Raw genomic sequence first — 19,073 nt, 5'->3', positions numbered from 1 at the left:
TACGCCAGCGGCGAGCGGCATGACTGGATCATCGCCTGTAGCTCCTTCACCTCCTCGTCTGCCTCTTGTCCGATAAATCCCCGCCGCTTTCCCGAGGTTCACACTCCTCCTGTAGATCCCTTTCCCCACTCTCCCGAGCCAGCTTCGTTGCTTCTTCCCTCCAACTTCAGTCTCAGTCTCAGTCTCAGTCTCCTCCACCTCCTCATCCTGGTCGTCTGGGAGCTCGTCGAGAGCCAGCTTCGACAGGTCATCATCAACAGCCTGGACGGCATTGATGATGTCTTCAGCACGCGTGGAGTAGGACCTGTCTTCGAGGACCATCTGAGGGAAGAAAGTTGTCAACTTCAACCACAACGCTCCTTTGCCTTCCCTGTTACTCTCCTACCCTGTTTCATTTCTAACACAACTTGCCCTTCCTCCTGCAAACCCTCGAGCACAAAACAGACATTTCTTTCTCATCGCAAACAAGCCACTGATGACATGAGTTCAACTTTCGCCGCTCCACATGGGAGATGATTGTCATTCTCCTTGACAACTTCAGCAAAAGTGCCTTTTCCGTTACATTTTACTTCCTAGGGTGTCTTGTCATCCTCATACAGGTTCATTTGGAGCTTCTTGAGACAGAAGTGGAATTGTTCTGATTCTCATCGGATATGTACCTCAATGCGGTACTTTTCTTAACTTGAATCTGATCATTCTCTAAATTATCTGCTCTCAGTGCGCTCCCTGCTCTCCTCCTCTCTGCTCCTCCTCTCTCTGCTCTTGACCTCTCTGCTCCTCTGTTCCTCTTCTCTCTGTTCCTCTTCTCTCTGTTCCTCTTCTCTCTGCTCTGTTCGCACTTGTTTGCTCCTTCACTACCTCCCCTCGTCCTAGAGTGGGGGATCGCTCCTTGTATCTCATCAGTTGCATTTCCCGAAGGGGGTCACCGCCCTGCACACTTTTCACAAAATGGAGTAAACTAAACCGAAGTTTACAGCAAGGCTCTTTGCAAAAGGCAATATTTTAATGAGGAATCCTTTGATATTTATTGAAATTTTATTGCGGAGACATTTCGTCAATATAAAATGTGGATGCTGACGATACCATGGCAACCTCTACCGGATATTTCTCAGTGGGAACTTGGAGAACAGTGTACCCCCTCAATCGACCTTGATTGAAACAGATAAAGGGGGGTGGGGTGGAGGGGGAGGAAAGATTTTTTGATCCCTTCCAGAAGGGAGCATACCCCAAACTTGAGACTTTGAGACTTTGAGACTTTGAGACTTTGAGACTTTGAGACCGTCTTTGAGACTTTGAGACTTTGAGACTTTGAGACGTTGAGACGTTGAGACTTTGAGACTTTGAGACGTTGAGACTTTGAGACTTTGAGACTTTGGGACTTTGAGACTTTGAGACTTTGAGACGTTGAGACTTTGAGACTTTGAGACGTTGAGACTTTGAGACCGTTTGGGACTTTGAGACTTTGAGACTTTGGGACTTTGAGACTTTGAGACTTTGAGCTACGGCCCGGAGTCCTCACACGGTGCCTCGGATCGGATGCCGTGTCCCGACTCCGGCGAGCCGCCGCTGTGAGTGACGTCCGAGAGTCCGGGTCGCCGGCGGCCAGCATGCGGGCTGAGCGTGAGCCGACCCCCCACCCCCCTTCCGGCTTTCAGATGTTGAATGACTCGCCAGTGCGCCGCAGTGCGCCGCCACTGATCCGACTCAGCGAGCGGCCTTCACATTGAATGAGTCAAGTTCCGGACCATCGGCGACGGGCCCGCCCGCGGGGCCGCCGGAGCGGCAGTGCCAGCAGTCGAAGTTGCGGCGCTTCCAGAATAAACAGGCCTGCCCCAGAGCTTGTACCCCCATTTCCAAAGCTATTTACGGGTCCGTGAGGGTGGGTGGGGTAGAGGGTTGACCCGGTAGTGGACTGAAGAGGGTTCGTGTGGAGGTGAAACTAGTACAATTGAGATATTTGTGGTGGTAGGGTGGTATCTTCAAGAGGGTGGGGGTAGGCAACGATGAGGGGTACTGAAGGTAAGGGGTACTTTCTTCAGCCCTCATCGCCCTTTAAACCAAGGGGTGGGGTAGGTCTTTGGATTGGGGATAGAAGGGTGGGGATGGGGGGTGGGGCGAAAGGGTGGGGGCAGGGGTGGAACGAACGAGGGTAGTCAAGGAGGCGTATAAAAAAAAAAGTGTGGGGTACTTCCATAGGGAATGGGGTGGGTAATTGTTCCCAAAATTTGGGGACCCCTAGTACCAGAATATTGGTCTGAGACGGTGGTCAGCATAGAAAGACGGGGTGGGGGGTCAAAACTGAAAAGCTTTTTGAGGGTGGGGTCATTTATGAGGGGTTATGAACAGGATTCGAAAGGTGGAGAACGGTGGTGGGGGTAGGTAGCGTACAGGCAATGGGAAAAGTTTGGCCGCGGAAATGCGCTAGAAGCAGAGAGGGAGGGGAAGGAAAGGGAGAACATTTTTGGGGGGGGAGGGGGGGAGGGGGGGGGGGAGGGGGGGGAGGGGGGGGGAGGAGGGAAATGGTTGCATGATGTCGACAGAGGAGGCTGGAAGTAGAGGGAGGGGCAGAGCAGGGCGAGAGAGAGGTAAGGATCGGAAGCGCTTGACTGCGCGAGAGAGCAAGGAAATCGAGAAGAGATGAAATAATTGCATCGATGGAGCGCTTGGCGAGGAGAGAGGAGACATGGTGTTTTAGTGTTAAAGAACGATTTGAGATGCGAAGGAAGAGGCAACAAGAAACAGGAGGGGGGGGAGGGGGGGGAAATGGGGCTAGGATTGGGTGAGTTAAATTCAACTTGGTGATCCTAGCTGCCTTGCGTGGCTTCGATTGAGTCTCCCAGCTGAATAGTCTAGTAGTGGTGCACATCAGAATCGAGGATTCTAACTGATGATTCCAGCCAGGCTGAGGATATTTGCCTGTAGAACAAGAGCTTTTGCCAAGGTTGATTGATCTTGCGGGGTTCAAATCATCAAGGCTGGTCGGAAGGTAGTGTAAAAAGCGGAGAAGAAGCATTTTAAGACTTACTGACCGTGACAGGAATGGGGAACTGCTGCAAATGCTTTCAAGCAAACAAGTGAGCGATGCCATTGAATTTTCGTGTTGGTTGTAATGTTGATCACTCGAAACAGGTCCGAAACGGACGAAAGCTTGTTGCATGAGAGTGGAACACCCGAGAGACCCCCGTCAACAGATGCGATGATCCGAGTGAGGTCTTGATCTTAAGAGGTTGTTGGTCACGATTTCATCAAGGTGGTGGGGGATAGTGGATACCGGGCATTTGTCATTGCAAAGGTTGGTAATGGGGTTGCTTTTCTTCCTTCTGACTTCCCAAAAGCATTCCGAGTATGGCTACCTGCTACTGGAGGCAAACAAAAAGCGTAAGGGAGGCCGACACTTCCAACTGCCAGGGGGTCATGTGGATGCTCATGAAATTTCTCAGTATGGCATCGATGAAGGATCCAGGTGTGACGATGGTGCTTGCTTGCTTGCTTGCTTGCTGGTGGATGCTTCAAGCCATTAGTAGAGCCACAGGGCCTTTGACATGGCTCTTCTGGTTTGGACACATGGCTAACAGAGGAGTGTGCTTGTCAATCATGTTCAGTGCTGCATGTTAGCCTGTACTCAGCGAGCGCACAAGATGAAGCATCGCTCGCTGCCTTAGCTCATGACTCGTTACTTAGGATTGCTGCTGCCCGAGAGCTGTATGAGGAGACTGGGATGGACTTCAGAGACAGGCACCCACTCTTCCTTGCTTCCTGTTCGAGTGTCTGACTCAAGTGCACACAGACTTTACCGATTGGCCCCCATCGAGTTCCATTCAGGGGCTTATGGTCCGCAAGGAGTCAAGTTGCATGAGACTGGGAGGTTGAATCTCGACATGATCTCGCAGTGCTGTCTGAATTTTGGATAGGCGGTTTTTCAGGCTTGACATTTCCGATGTTGATTCTGTACAAGACCTGCCTCCTGGTGAGAGTGTCAGTAGGTCAAACAGGCAGCTTACTTCTTGCAGGACATTCTCTTAATCTGCGATTAGCAACACCACTGAGCATGGAAGATTTCCGGCTCTGTCTCTCGAGGGAGCATACAGGATTCCGATTTCAGAAATCACCGGCAAAGGCAGCGGAGCTGGTGAGTGAGATTGTCAGATTTTGCAGCTATGTAATCCTGTTTCAAGGTGACACTCCATTCGGGAGGAAAGTCTTCGTTGGCCATCACTTTATACGAAAGTAGCCAAAAGCCGCAAGACTAAGTGCAGCGTCACGTGAGGATGTTAGATGGTGTGAGCGCGCTCAGGTTGCTTTGTACAACCTGCAAGCGCCAGGAGGTCGGACTCTTAGATTGGTTAATGGTACTATGATGGAACTTTCGAAGGGACTCTGCCGGGACGGGCGTAGGGATGTTTGCTGTCCCTGTGTGTTTATACAACTATAATCGGATGAAGAAGCGCGGCCCATCCCTGTGTTACTGCACAAGTCGGAACTCAGTATCCGGCAGTCTCCGCCGTCTGAGTCTAAAGGCTAGCCCGGCCGGGCTGTGAGCCACTTTCAACTGAAGTTGAAACGCCCGAATGTTGGATAAGACCGGGCGTAGTCTGCCGGGCCGGGCGGAGCCGGCTGCCCGGCACGGCCGTCTGTGCAACGGTGGCACTGATGACTCAGTCACGGTCGGAACCGTCCGATCAGGCTGGCCCAGCCCCGGCGGCGCGCCCGGCGCGGCCAGGCCCGGAGGCCGGGCCCGGCCCGGCGGCCCGTGCCAGTGACATGACCATGATACCAGAGCCTGGCTTACTCAGTTGTACCGGCCCGGGGTCGCAATCCTTCTGCGGCATACTACTAGCCGGGCTATGATATGATATGCCATGATCCCGGGCGGCGCGGCCGCGGCCGGCGGCGGCCGGTCCGTGACGGGCCGCCGGGCCAGTCACAGGCTCGGCCACCAGCGGGTGGCCCCACTGACTGACCCGGCGGCGTGACCGGGCCGGGGTCGAGTCCACCGTCGTCCGACTCGCCGATCGGACTCGGGATCGGACCATTAAAGCCAAGTTACGGTCGCCCCGGGCCGCGCCCGGGCCCCCGAGTCACGGAGTCCAACCGGGCCGTCCGACGCCGGTCAGTGGCAGCCCGGGCGGCCGGGCCCCCGGGCCCGGCCCGGCCCGGCCGCCGGCCGGGACCGAGTCCGGTCACAGGCTGCCATGATGAGAAGGTCCCGGATCCGAGTGTCACGGTATTCTCGGAGCCTGTCACACTGTGTGAAGGTCACGGTATGACTGTCAGCAAAGTGACTAGTCGGCAATTATCTGAGACACTGAGGTCAACTTGGGCCTCTGCAAAGAGAAGCAAATTAAGGGGGCCATTCCCCCAGCAACGAACATGAGTCTTTTCATATCCTTGAGGCAGGGCGAGAGATGTCGCTCGAGGAGCGTGAGCGTGTTTCAGTCAGGGACATGAGCAGCTGCGGCAGCTGCTCCTTCCTAACTCCGTTCCTCAGCTGCAATGGGGCAACACATCCGTTGATTCCAACGTAACAGACTGCAGCAGCTGCCCGGCCCCATCCTAACTAGTAAGTTCCTCAGCTGCAATGGGGCAACACCGTGGCCGGGCATCCATCGCAAAACGGTAGACGCAGTCGAGTTTTCAAACTAGATCGGTAACATGTTATTAAATTGCATCCAAAGGCAACAACGAATTTTTACCCATTGACTGCGTTGTTTAGATTCTTCACTTCGATCACACTGTCAGGTTTACCGGCTTCAGATCAGCCGATGACAATTGTTAGGTTTTGCCCCGGAAGCAGCACAGAACCTTGGATTGCGCGTTTGCATCATCGCGCTAGAACTCAGATCTTGCACAGATCTCTTGTAACAAGGAAGGAAGCATCTACAAAATTTGATTGAGACGGACTGTAATGCATTCGAACTCATGATCGAGTCCGGTCGCACAAATCGGACAAGCTATCACACATCAAGTCAACAGGACAAGTGCTCAACTGCGCGTCTTTATAACAGCCGTATAGACAGACAGAAGTATTCATCATTATCAGACCATTGCCTCTTTGGCAGATCGCTACCTATAGATGAATGGCTCCCATCACACATGCCTCCCCTTCTCCCCCCTGGCTTTCTTGGCTCCTGTGCAGGTTTGCTCCTAGAGAGATCTGCTGCCCGCTATTCTCAACATTATCATCGTCAGTTCCTCCCAGGGGAAAAGACATGTACCACTCAAGCCATCCTCCTTCCATCTCGCTCCCTTCCTCCACCCCATTTTCGCCTTCTTCCTGCGGTTCCAGTCCAACCCCCCCAGCATCCTCGAAGGCTGGACCTACTCCATCGTCTCTGTCCGGTACAACTTCTACAGCTTCCTGTGCTGTCTCCCTCCGGTAAGGCCATCGCTCTACACCTAGTCTCCGGCATGCGCTCTTGAGTGACGTCAGCGAGATGCCCTGCCGCCTCCCCGTCAGCCCAAATCCCATATCATCTCGCAAACATTATGAGGAAACCAAAGGCTTACCAAGAACTGAGCAGCTTCGATCTGCCTGAGGTGATAGAGGGAAGAGACTGTTGCGAGGTCGAGGCGAACATGATCGCGGCGCTCGGAGTCACGGGGGCGAGCTTGGACGAGGACGGTTGGCCCTGTAGCGGCAGGATGCTGCGTTGCCATGGCGAATGCTTTGTCGCAATGAAAATCGAAAAGGAAAGTTTTCAGTCCTACGACTGTCAGTGACTTTTAAATTTTATAAAAACGATCCCCTAGCCTGAGGGGTCACCTACGACCGTCTGATAATTATTAGTCATCTCATGTTGTACGAGAAAGGTTTACTCAACATCTTCCTCCACTTCTTATTTACTACAGGGAGTGATGAGTGATGATGAAGTGATGGTACACTTATTAGTACCAGTGAACACTTATTAGTACATTTATAGCGATGAAGGGATGGCAAGCTTGTGACTGAACGTGACTCTGTGACCGTCACGGCCCTAAAAATGTCAGCTCTGCTCATTTTTAAGACTCGTGCTGAGGCGGACTCGAGGTCCCGGGTCCAGCCCTGCAGGAAGAATCTCGAGCGGACCCGCAGGAGCTCAAAACGTGAACTTCTTGACATGATACTAAGATGTGACAATCATCTACATCTTGCAAGTCAGGGCTGTGTTGAGCAAGCTGGTAAAGATCTCCTCCTTGAAGCAATGGGTCACAACCTTTTTCCCCTTCTTATCCATCTCGAGGACTTGTTTTCTCCTCGAACGGCGCTTGGCACGACCTTGTAGTGCTGTGATGGTGCGCCTTGTGTCGTTGGTATTCATCTTGCTCGCTGCATGACTGGCAGGGCCTGCCCTAAACCTGCATGTCTTGTCATTGGCTTCCATGGGGCAGGCATCTTGTGCGGTGGTTCATGGAGCTCGCAGCCGAGATCAAACAACACGAGAACGTCCTGGCTGATCAAGCAACATGTTGAGCAGCGAAGCGACATGGCTCTACGAGACCGAGATACAGGAGATCTGTGTGAGAGCGAGATACAGGAGACCATGAGGCTTGGAGAAGAGCTGCAGAAAAATTATATGGACGAGGACAAGTAATTGAGACGCTTGTCACAGATTGAGGTGCTAAAAAAACCGACAAGAACTATTACGTCGATGCGTTTGGTAAAGCAATCAAAATGCTGAGAACAACACATGTTGGTACGATCGGGAGCTATAAGATTACAACTCTCCTTCCGCTCCCTCCTTTCCCCCTTCCTCTCGCAGTGATCAAATGCTCGTCTTCCTGTTTGCAAACCTCCTCTTCCTGTTCTTTATGCTGCTTTGCTTCCTTGGTCTTCTCTTGTTGTTCCCTTCCTTCCTTTATTTGCTTTTCCTTTCTCTCTTCAGGCTGCTTCTTGCGATGTCTGCGTCCTAGTTGTAGACAGGATGTGTTCGTTCGTACATCAGCACTCAAAGCATTCATGAAGCTTGTCATGGCACATACTCGACAGGTCGCTTACTGAACTGCATGCAATGTGCAAAACTTACATCCTGGAAGTATCTCAACAACATTTCAAACCAAGAAACAAGGTCAGATGAACCCCAGCAATCATCAGGGAGGAAAATCACCATCTTAAGTCAAGCATATTGATCGTATCTCAACCTCTATCGATCGAGAAGACACGGTGTACAGGAGGAGCACGCAAGCATTATGCTTGAAACTTGCATCCTACCAATGATCAATCGAAGAAATTGACATGTTTTATCATCCAAACAAGCCAGTCGACACTCAAAACTTATTACTGCTGGCTTCCATTCGCTCACAAGACCAAGAGGAACAGGAACAAGGCAGCAAGGCAGAGGGTTTAGCGAGACATGATATCTCTCCATTCGCAGTAGAAGTCATGGAAGCCTGCTTTGCTCATGATGTCATAGAAACCTTTGAAGTGGATCTGGCAGGTACCGTCATCGCAGCAAAGGCCAGCATGGCTCTTACCTGAACCTCGATGATGTATCGATCGACCGCTCCCTGCTCCCACTCCTCGACAGGCAAAAAGATGACTGAGTTTCGGCTGAAAGTCCATCCGACTTCGAGGTTGAGGGAGAGGTCGCGGTAGCCAGTCATAGGATTGAAGTGATGGCTGTCCGAGTGAAACCGATTCTTAACCTGCGTTATCCGAAAGAACCTCTCGCTCTTGCCCCCTTCCTCCTGCTCCTGCTCCTCACCCCTCATCAGCTCCAGCTGCTTCTCTCCCTCTGATTCTCTCCTGCTCCTGCTGCTGAGACTGCTGAGGACAAGCTGCTGTGCGCGTGAGAGGAAACTTTGGTTCCCAGCTTGTGCCGGAAGGCTCTCGCTAGCGGATTGACTGGCTGCATCCACAGACAGCTTGCAGTCCTCGTCCCGATTGACTGGCGCGATGCCGATGACCGATCGCAATCGGATCGTATGAAGAACCTGCAGCAGCTGCTCCATGCTTTCGGCCACGATAGTGCAGCGAACCAAGTCAGTGAGGCATCCGACGTCGCGCCTGTACGACCTCACGCACTTCTCGATGGCGCGTTGAGGTTGCTTGACGGGGCCGTAGACGAGCATGGGATACTTGTTGACAAGATGAGAGCTGCCGCTGTGATGCTGCAGCGGGGTGAGGAGATCAGCTATGAGGTCGTGGACAGCTGAGTTGATGGTGCTTGCTTGCTGGTACAGCTGGTCCAAGTCTGAGGACAGCTGCCTGATCTTGCCGTACCCCCTCTCGCCTTCCTTGCTCTTGAATCGCCCGAAGCCCTTGTTCCTGTCCTGCCAAAATCGTGTCCAGGGATGAACGCGAGCTTGGCAGGAGCGATACTGCTGCTCTAGCTGTAGCTCTATGGCTGATGTCATCTCCCACAAGACCTCTAGCGCTCCTCGAGTGGCCTGCGGCTCAACGCTCATGACCGGGTGCAGCCGACGGCTGTGCAGGACCCGACCGACTCCCTTATGATTTAAGTCGCGTCCTACGTCAGGGGCGTCGACGCTGCTTGTTGCCTGAAGGCAGTGACTCCATTCCTCGAGGTACCGCTTCACATTGAAACCAAGCTTCCGTCGAGCCTCCCCGATCGTCTTGATCCGGATGACAACAAAGTAGGTGAAGAGCGAGGAGGTGAAGACAGCGACGAAGACGGTCGTCATGAAGTACCACAGGAACGCTCTCCAAATGAACGAGTACGTGACAGATACCACGATCGCAAGCATCAGCCAACTAGGCACCCAGTACTCCTCTCGATACTCGAAAGTCAGGTACACGAGCATAGATGCTGGCAGAAACAACATGAGCTCGAAGGCGATTCCGTTGACACTCAAGGTATCGGCCACTGTCCAGCCGGGCTCATGCTGGCCTGCGAGAATCTGAGCGATCTCGGCGACAACTCCTATCAAGAACAACAAGTTCCAGCGGAAACTTTGAGCCTTGAGGGTGGCCCGGGCCTTGTGCGGACGTACATACCTCGCCTCGTAAACACTTTTCACGAGAACAAGGGAGGTTGAGATCCAGAAAGGCAAGTAGTAGACGACCTTGAACCACAGCACCACATGGTAGTCTGTCGACTGCCAGGTGGTTAGAAGTTTATCGCCCAGGGTGAAGAAGGGGATGAGAGCGCATACAAGTGCCAGCACAGCAAACATGTACTGCCCCTGCCACTTGGAGCAGACGATCTCTATCGCGTTTGTGGTCCACACAGCTGTTCCAATGGCCGTCGCTGAGTCCCGGAAGTCCAACAGTCGCTGCGAGTATGGCTTTGCCCGCTTGTCCTTTCTGAGATCTGCGATAGCCAGACGGAGAGACAGCTCTTGTCCCTTGGGGCAGGACATTTCGTCTTGCTTGCTCCGCTCGGATCGAAAAATGTCGAGGATGTCGCTGTCGGTGAGGTTGGCCGCCTTGTTCAGCGAGTCTACGTGATGCTTGACAAGCATGGGAGCCAGACCCAGCAGACCTCGCTCCTTGAGCCACTGCAGTACCTCGCTGCCTCCTGGCGTCTTGAAAGCGAAGTCGTTCGGGTCCAGCTGCAGGCGTTCGATGTCTCTGAGGACAACATCGAGTATCTTGCGGGCACAGAAGTCGTACACCTGATCGTCCTGCTTCATATCCGACAGTTTGCAGGCCTGATGCTTGAGGATCATTTCGACCGTCTGCTTGATGCTTCTCTGCTTCATCTGTGCAATCTGCTTCTCCTCCACGTCGAGCATGGCAAGAATCATGGCTGCTCTCTCGTTGGTCAGGTGCGAGGGCTTTTCTGGCAACAACTGCAAGCTCGACCACAAGAACTCGGAGAAGGTGCCGTCGTCTCTGCGGGGACTGAGGAGGATGGGGAAGATAGATTGCACATGTGTACCCTCCTTGCGGCAGAGCTCGATCGCTATGATGTACTCCAGCAACACGTTGTCAACTCGATCGCTGTGACCTAGCTCAACCAGGCCACCAAGGGATCCGGTGAAGCGCTTCACTTGTGTTGTCTCGTCGAGTTCTTCGTAGAAGGATAGCATCGGAACAAACAGCAAGGAGTGTACAAGGCCCAGCACGAACCCTGCTTCCCAGTCCTTACCATCCACCAGACAGAATTTGTCCAGAAAGCCCTTCACTCCATTCTGAACTTCACGGAAAGGCCTCTCCGCACACCGTGGCCATGTTCCCCTCGCGCCGAAAGGCAGGGGACGCTGGTCCATGGACATGCTCAATATCTCTTGGTACAATCCTTCTACCAAACTTCCATCGGTCGAGACCCTGTAAGAGAGGAAGAAATGAAAGAGTTCTGCTCTCAAGCTCCTCAGAGCGCCCGGGTTTCCCGTCCGAATAGTCGGGGATGGAGGAGCCAGGCTCAAGACTTGCTCCCCCGAGACGTTTTTAACGTGAGGATGTTGAGGAACTCGTGGCAGAGGTGACAAATACGGGCCACGGGGAGAAACTTGCGCAGCAACTTCTTGGTTTGATCTGCGATGATCAGGAATATGATGCATCCTCCGCACGAATGGGGGTTTCCTCGAACCTTCTCTGAGCTTCTTCTTGCTCTTGCTAGCTTCCTGTCCTGAGTCTTCTAGCTCATCTCAGCTCTCTGTAGCTCCTCCTCTGTCTCCACCCTCTTCCATCTTCGCCAGCCAGTAGGTTTAAAGGAAAGTGACTTTGGGGAAAGTAGGGTAGGGTGGTGAGCAACTTAGAGGGGTGAACGGGGTACCAAGGGATCTCGACTAGTACTGTTAGATGGTCAAGTACCCCACCCATGCCACAGACTTTACAGTTTGCGAGTACCCCACCCCTTACGACCTTCTCTGTAGGGCCTGAGCAGGAACAGAGACTGGGCACGTTCAGCTGATGACCGACCGTTATGTGACGGTTATTACTATGAGCACTATGACCAGCGCCCTCCGACGGCGCACTACGAGTCCAGTCACGCCCGGGCCCGGCCCGCCGCTTCCGACCGGGGGCCTCCGCCGGGTCGAATGTTTGGCGGGCTTTCGCAAGTTTGTGGGTTGGGTCCATGGCTGCAGCTTGTAAGCTGCCGCGAGCAGCGCCAGTATGGGATGATGGCGGGATGGTGGAGGCAATGAAAGACTTGCATGCTGACGGATATCAAATGCACTCGAAACAACAACTTGCGAACTGCTGTATACAGGAAGAATCTCAAGGGGACCCGCAGGAACTCAAAGCTGCATTCCTGACATTGACCTTACCAGATATTGGCATCTCGCAAGGCAATGAGGCGATTGATGCATCATTACAGGCGCAAGATTTAAGAGAAGTAGAGTTATCATATGATAGCTGCATTTCTGTGCTGTACAGAGGAGCACAGAAACATGTCATGGATGGAGAAAATGGAACAGGCTCACCTGCAGTGCAGAGAGCAGAAACAGGATTGATTGAAACTTCCACCAAAATACTCAGATCTAAAAAATTCATGTTGTGTCCCGTGCTTTTCGACAGTAATCTTGAGATAACGGCATGTTGCCTTGAAAGGAATCGTTTGAACTTTGCAAATGAAGACTACCTTGCACAATTTGCGATGCCAAAGGAGGAGAAGTCACAGCCGTTGCATGCTTGGTTTTGCAATACAATCAATGTCCTTCCCATCGTCAAGGAAACCTTCTTTGTCAACCCTTCAGAACCCCTTAGCACATTTTATAGAAATGATACCATCAATCCACGAGACAGACCAATGGACTTAATCTTGGTAATTTTTAACCAGTTTCCACTTATCAAAATAAATTTCTTTGTTTAGGTCGAGGCTGCTACCATGGAATTTGACATGATAACAAAATGTGACAATCATCTACATCTTTCAAGTCAAGGCTGTGTTGAGCAAGCTGGTAAAGATCTCCTCCTTGAAGCAATGTGTAATCATACATCGACTGACGACAAGAAACAACAATCGATTGACAATGACCTGTCTTCGCTTTTTCCACCTCTTATCGATCTCGAGGAATTGTTTTCTCCTCGGACATCAGCTCAATTCTTGAATGAAATGGAGATATTTACTTCAAGGCCCTTGAACAAATTCACAGACTATGAAACAATTTTACATTCAAAGGATGAGAAAACTATGTGTGATGGCAACAAGTTTGAAATCGTATTGAAACTATCAAAAGATTATGATCATGCCAGCTGCCCTCCGGAACTCATTGCAGCATTTCTAAAAACCGATGATCCCCATGACTTGTTCCTAGAAGGCATTGAAGATCACTTGCTTCAATCGCTATGTACTTGTGAACTTCGAAAAAACCATCCTACTACAACAGGATTTCTTCAAATGATTCATGAGTACTTGATTGAGTTTGATACAGAAAGTCATGGTGTTTCACTGCTAGATCCAGACATAAACAGACAAAACCTTGAACATCCTGAAGAGGAGGTACCAGAATTCAAGGACACAATCAAGGACGAAGAGGTCCAACCCGAACAATGTGCAAATGCAAATGATGCCGTCCTCAAATCTGAAGTGGAAAATGATATCCAAATTGGCGATATTAACACTAGTCTTGAAGAAGATCTGGACATGTTCATGACGGCCAAGGGCTTGACATCATTCAATGAAACCTCTTTGTTGAAAGGCTCTGGAAAACAACTCGAGAATGGTATGAATGAGATCAAAGTGCAGGTCTCAAGCAACTCTGCGCTTGCATTGACAAACTACATTTTGCGTTGCATAATCATCGCATTACTGGAAAAACTAGCCGAGATCAACGAAGTAAGGCACGACTTTTTTTCCATTTCATGTGACTGTAACTACATTCTTGCGATGGCTGAAAAAACTCGTTCAAACATTCACAAATCCAAGAACTCGATCGAAAAATGTACAGCTATTTCAACATGGTCTACCCTTATGTTGGTGTATCTCTTGAATAAGTGCCAAAAATTTCTGATGCACTATGGCTCACACGTCTCGGCCTTATTTATTGCATCTGCACTCGAGGTAACACCTTGCTTTGTCAGAAAGCTTTGAAAGAGATTGAAAAATCGTTGATAACAGGATCTAAATTGGAAACAAGTGATAGATACAATCGCGCCCGATCTCATTAAGTCAGAGGTGAAACTTGACTAAGCAAACAATCTCCTTACATGGTTTGCAAATTTCAAGATTTTGTACAGACTCAATTCAATGCAAGATCAAAATGAACGACATCCAAAGTTTGAGGTGACAAGGTCGCTTATTGCTAATCAGGTTTAGATTCACCTCTGACGTGTTCTTACTGAAACTTTGACATATTAAAATTTAGCAGGAAAGCAAACTGATTGATCCAACGACTTTGATTCTGGTAAAGTCAAGCATTCTCTTCCACGATATCTCAACTGCACTGTATGGATTGCCAATTGTTCTTGAATTTTACTGTGCTCGCGACGTGAAAATGAGAGTGAAAGATTGCAAAAACTCTTTGGAATCAAGATCGAACAAAGTACTTGTTTTTACAGAGCATGCATTTCTACAGTTGAGCCAAGAATACATGCCTCACTTTCGGCTTGTCATTCTTTTTGAGCAGCCAAGTTCTGGAGTCAAACTACTCTTAAACCAAGATTATTGCGATCATGTTGTTGTCCTGGAAACAGTTGAGCCCTTTATCGAAGACAGATTTCTCATGTCTGGAGCAAAGTCTTATGACAACCAAGTGCAAGTGGTCACAAAAGCAGAACATCTGTGGAGAGACTTGCCAGAAGATGCTTGTGGATTCATCTTGCACCGGTTATACTTGATAAATGTGAATGATTCGACTTTCTGTAAAGTAATGCTTTCTTTCCAAGGTCTACTAAAATTGAGATTTACGTAAATCAAGAAATTCAGGGTTGTGAGGAACTTATCAAGTGCATGGAACAAGAAAATATTCATGTTTTCGGAAATGCATATCTGCGCTGTGACATACTGATTGGGCTGGATGCTTGCATAATGTATTGTATCCTTGCTTTTTGGTTAATTTTGCCTTCCTTATGAAATGATGATAGTATCAAGGATCTTGAAGACCTAAAAACAAGCATTACAGATCAAATTGAGACAGGTAAAGACAAATACTGAACATTTCCTGAAACCATAATTTTATGCTGCTTTCAAGGTGTAAATTCTCTTCTCCTTCAAATATTAGACCTGGCAAGGTTGATTTGAGGCTTCACGTCTTGGTTGTGTAGCACAGTTTGAAGTTCCTCATCTGCAGCGCTTGCGATCACATTTGGATCTTGATTCGGACTCAAGTTGGTCAAGCTGCTGATTCAAGCGTAGATGGTGAAGAGTGGATGAAGTTGTTTGGCATCTTCGAATGCTATGGAGTGAAAATTCATTTGCGTCAGGTGAGTGATGAAAGAGTTGCTCCAAGTCTAACTTGAATCGAAGGTGTTTAACTTGCGTCAGCTCGCATTGAGTGTGCGCATCGCAATTGAGAGCACGTGTGGAGAACAGGCAGGGTGGATCCCTAGCAACCAGATGGTATGCCTTTGCAACAAAGATGATCTACAAGCAAGACCAGCGTGTGGGAGCATTCCACGAGATGATCTAGACATAGAAACCCTTCATCTATTCCCCAGCCTGAACACTTTCATGATTCATGAAATTCTGGATGCAATGGAGAAATTTGATCTAGGAATTGAAAATATTCTAGCTCAGACGGCCTATGATCCGACATTTCGGTCGGCTCTTGGGAAAATCTTGCCGCAAAGACCACTCGACTTTTTCTTTTCAACTAATTCCTTTGTACAAAGAGAGTGGAAGCTCATTGACAGTGGTTGCACAAGAGATCAGGACTTAAATCAAATTCAATTTCAAGAAGTCAACGTAGGAGGCAGTGACAGAAAATTGCCCCAGCACGGGACAGACTGGTCACAGGCATGTCGTGCGGTGTCGGGGTCACCTCATGATGAAATTCAATTCTCTCGTATACCATACAGCCTTTCCGACATTGAAGGTGATGTTTTGGAAGAAATTCTGTCGTAACAATTCGCGTACAGATCCTGGATTGCACGAAAATCTGATGAGATTCTCGTTTGATACTTGTGAAGGTGTAAATGATGAACACTTTGATGACGTTTTCAACGATCAAAGTCCTACATCGTTTCAAGTTTTCGACGAGCCAAATGATCGTAGCAATGGAGTCAAAAGGAAGCAGACTTCGGGGTAAAGTTGTTTTTGGTTCACTTTGAATTTGACTAATCACTACCCTTGTGCACGCAGACACGTGTGGACAGGGACTAAAGGTAGAAGACAAGATTTACATGACTGCAGGAGTGTTTGGAGATTCTAGGCCTTCGAACCCACGGAAAACATAATTATGGTTGATCGTCTGGTCTGGATGAAACTCATCTCTTGTTCTTTTTCTTGCCTGTGAAGAATTTGTCGAGAGGCTCAGACTTCAATTCGCCCTTATAGAATTCCACCTGCAGCACAAAATGATTCAGGCAGACTGAGCTTGCAAGGATATCAAGAACCTCTGTTCCTCCAGCTCCGCACATGAAGACAAGTGTTGGGAATGCGGTCACTCCCAGCTCATCAGCCAGCTTCTGGTTGCTCGCCCTGCAAGGATACCAAGGCTCAGCAAAGCGAAAGCGGTGAGGACAGTGAGCAGGAGAAAGTAGCGGAGATACTGTAGATTTCCTGACCTGGATTCTCCGAAGACGAACGTTGGGTGGAATTGCGTTGAGATTGATTTGTATAGGGGTGAAGTCTCATACTTGTCAGTGAAGAGGATGGCTCCACATCCAGATTTTCTGACGAGCGAGCGTTACTGACATGATGAGCCGAGCAAGGGAGAGCTTACGCTTTGCTCAAAGTCTCCTCCCTGAACGCCTTGAGTTGCGGAGAAGTTCCTACAGGCAAAGTCAGCATGAGCTGGAGAAGGTGGGAATGCATCTGGCAGTGCTGACTCACTTAGATTCACAACCTCCGAGGGAAGATTTTCGAGGGCAAAATCGTGAAGCGCCTTGACAGTCTGCGCGCCCTCGTAGGGAACACTTCCTCTGCCTCCAGACTGCAAAACAACTTTCAACTTGACAACTTGCACAGCGTGTGCGCACCTTGTACAACTTGATGGTAGGAAAGGAGTCCACACCCTCGCTGTTGCAGAGTGGCTTGTTCTTGTCGTCATCACAGTTCACGGCGCCAACTTTGACGACTCCCTTCAAGGCGTTCGGAAGCTTCTCCCAGCTGCTCTTGAGCTTCTGGCAGTGTCCACACCACCTTATCACAAGTCACTCTCACACAAACGCTCGCCCGGTGCCCTTACGGCGCGTAGAACTCCACGATCCACGTGTGCTTCGCATCCTTGCCTGGAAACTTCTTGGCGTTGAGGCTTTTGACCCTGCATGTCATGTCAGCTTCTGCCCACCATCGCTTCCACATCTTACGGCGAGTTACTGTCATACAGGGCCTGACTCTGCTGCCCTCGTCCTCCTCGCTGCCCACCAGCATCACCAGGCATTCCTCCTCCATCTCCAAAATCGAAACCACCAAACGGCATGCCTCCGCCTCCAAACCCAAATGGATTCCCTCCTGCTCCTCCGAATGGACCGCCACCTCCTGCTCCGAACGGATTTCCACCCGCTCCGAACGGATTTCCACCCGCTCCGAACGGATTTCCTCCTCCTCCTCCTCCTCCTCTGCCTCTCCCTCTCTTGCCTCCGCCACGACCTCCGAAGGGCATGTCGTCCTCCATGGTGAACTGGAAGCCTCCTCCTCCAGCTCCTGAGAAGAACTCTTCGAACATCTTGAAGGCGTCAAATCCTTGGAATCCTCCTCCTCCTCCTCCTCCTCTGCTCGAGAAGTGAAAGTTTCCGAATCCACCACCTGCATAGGAAGTTACAGGGCAGGGAGATGGAAGGGATGGAGGGAGAGATGGAGGGAGCTTATGATGACATCATCACCTGGGAATCCTCCACCCCCATCGGGAGATCCACCAGACTCGGCCGCCTTCAGTCCTTCTTCTCCGAACTGATCGTAGATCTTCCTCTTCTCGGGGTCGGAGAGGACGTGATATGCCTCGGACATCTCACGGAAATCCTTCTCGGCCTGCTCCTTCTTCTCGGGCGGGTTACGATCGGGGTGCATCTTGAGGGCCAACTTTCTATAGGCCTTCTTCAAAGTCGCTTCGTCGGCATTCTTCTTCACCCCAAGCATGGTGTAGTAGTCCTTCTTCTTCTTTGCGCTCGCACCCTCCAGGTCCAACAGCAGGCACAGCAGCGACAGCATCGCCGCCTTCCACAGCCACCGACAATTCGTGGATGTCCACATTGCTAAAGCCCTGCATTGCAGTGACAACAGGGTCAGGAAACAGCAACCAAGTCTTTCTAGGAAACATCTCATACTGTTTGCTTCTTCGTCTCATATGATGTCATTGCCACGCTCACAACCTAACAGCAACTATTATCTACCTCCTTCCTCTACCCTGCCTTTAAATCTACGCCTTGGGAAGCATATCTTAGGAGAATCTCTGTCCCTCCCCTATTCTTCAGTTGCCTCGTACGATCACTTCAAACATTCAGAATACTGTAAAATCGACCCTTCTTTGCACAAAAGTTCGTCGTTATCGCGATAAAACATCATAAGCATCGCAAACTGCGACAAAATGAGCAGTTGCTTCATCATGCGAGCTCAAGCAGGTGATCCAACAATCAGTCATCCTACATCTCAAACCCTCTCTCCTTCTTCGTTCCTCTCCTCATCATCTCTCTTCCCTCCCTCCCTCCCTCCCTGCTCTCTCTCCCCCGCCACCTCCCCGCCACTAGCATTTCGCATGCGCGGCCTCATGTTGAGATGGTTCTAGATCTTCAATTTCACTCAACTCGCACATCCGAGCCCGCCTCTCCTCTTCCCCAGTGAGCTGGCATGCCCGATCATTTCACTTAAATCTTTTCTGCCGAGTTCGCCTCGGAGAAATCCCTGAGCTAGCCCTCATCCCCCCTTTCCCCTCCTACCTACCCCTCCCTTCTAAACTCTCCACCTGCTTCTATACCCCACCCCCCCTTGATGTACCATAATCCACATGCACACCCCCAGTACCCCCCAGTACGCCTGATTGTGACGTTTAGCACCAAACGTTTCCGCAAAGTATCACCCTACCCCAGCTTGACATGCTACCCCCACCCCCACTTTGTAATGACCCTACCCCCTTCGTTCCTGCTGAGT

General features: G+C 50.4%; 7 protein-coding genes across 7 annotated transcripts; 3 read left to right on the top strand and 4 right to left on the bottom strand.

Moving 5' to 3' along the window:
* Positions 1–2,763: 2,763 nt before the first annotated feature.
* GUITHDRAFT_148667 (hypothetical protein) lies at positions 2,764–4,250 on the top strand (the record flags this gene model as incomplete). The annotated part of the gene is made up of 9 exons (XM_005819299.1): positions 2,764–2,779; positions 2,923–2,986; positions 3,130–3,205; positions 3,251–3,292; positions 3,336–3,463; positions 3,788–3,865; positions 3,912–3,967; positions 4,035–4,129; positions 4,176–4,250. The coding sequence occupies 9 exons, from the start codon at positions 2,764–2,766 to the stop codon at positions 4,248–4,250; spliced, it is 630 nt and encodes a 209-aa protein (XP_005819356.1).
* Positions 4,251–6,067: 1,817 nt separating this feature from the next.
* GUITHDRAFT_121454 (hypothetical protein) lies at positions 6,068–6,657 on the bottom strand (the record flags this gene model as incomplete). Its single annotated transcript, XM_005819298.1, has 2 exons — positions 6,068–6,439; positions 6,508–6,657. 2 exons carry the CDS (start codon positions 6,655–6,657, stop codon positions 6,068–6,070), a joined length of 522 nt encoding a protein of 173 aa, XP_005819355.1.
* Positions 6,658–7,078: 421 nt separating this feature from the next.
* On the top strand, positions 7,079–7,658 carry GUITHDRAFT_156345 (hypothetical protein). The gene has a single exon (XM_005819297.1). It carries the CDS (start codon positions 7,311–7,313, stop codon positions 7,569–7,571), a length of 261 nt encoding a protein of 86 aa, XP_005819354.1. The 5' UTR covers positions 7,079–7,310; the 3' UTR covers positions 7,572–7,658.
* Positions 7,659–8,320: 662 nt separating this feature from the next.
* On the bottom strand, positions 8,321–11,151 carry GUITHDRAFT_121453 (hypothetical protein; the record flags this gene model as incomplete). The annotated part of the gene is made up of 2 exons (XM_005819296.1): positions 8,321–8,407; positions 8,452–11,151. 2 exons carry the CDS (start codon positions 11,149–11,151, stop codon positions 8,321–8,323), a joined length of 2,787 nt encoding a protein of 928 aa, XP_005819353.1.
* A 2,075-nt stretch (positions 11,152–13,226) lies between these two features.
* GUITHDRAFT_121452 (hypothetical protein) lies at positions 13,227–13,919 on the top strand (the record flags this gene model as incomplete). Its single annotated transcript, XM_005819295.1, has 1 exon — positions 13,227–13,919. The coding sequence occupies one exon, from the start codon at positions 13,227–13,229 to the stop codon at positions 13,917–13,919; it is 693 nt and encodes a 230-aa protein (XP_005819352.1).
* Positions 13,920–16,975: 3,056 nt separating this feature from the next.
* Positions 16,976–17,125, bottom strand: GUITHDRAFT_43282 (hypothetical protein; the record flags this gene model as incomplete). Its single annotated transcript, XM_005819294.1, has 1 exon — positions 16,976–17,125. A coding segment is annotated over one exon (150 nt), but the record flags the coding sequence as incomplete, so codon positions are not given.
* Positions 17,126–17,873: 748 nt separating this feature from the next.
* On the bottom strand, positions 17,874–18,077 carry GUITHDRAFT_51149 (hypothetical protein; the record flags this gene model as incomplete). The annotated part of the gene is made up of 1 exon (XM_005819293.1): positions 17,874–18,077. A coding segment is annotated over one exon (204 nt), but the record flags the coding sequence as incomplete, so codon positions are not given.
* Positions 18,078–19,073: the final 996 nt, after the last annotated feature.

This window comes from Guillardia theta (assembly GCF_000315625.1).
Source record: "Guillardia theta CCMP2712 unplaced genomic scaffold GUITHscaffold_231, whole genome shotgun sequence".
Classification (NCBI taxonomy): domain Eukaryota; class Cryptophyceae; order Pyrenomonadales; family Geminigeraceae; genus Guillardia; species Guillardia theta.
This window is presented reverse-complemented; position numbering and strand designations above follow the sequence as displayed.

What these genes read in the sequence shown, in the direction of transcription:
- GUITHDRAFT_156345 (XM_005819297.1), top strand. Translation starts at nt 7,311, where the DNA reads ATGACTGGCAGGGCCTGCCCTAAACCTGCATGTCTTGTCATTGGCTTC.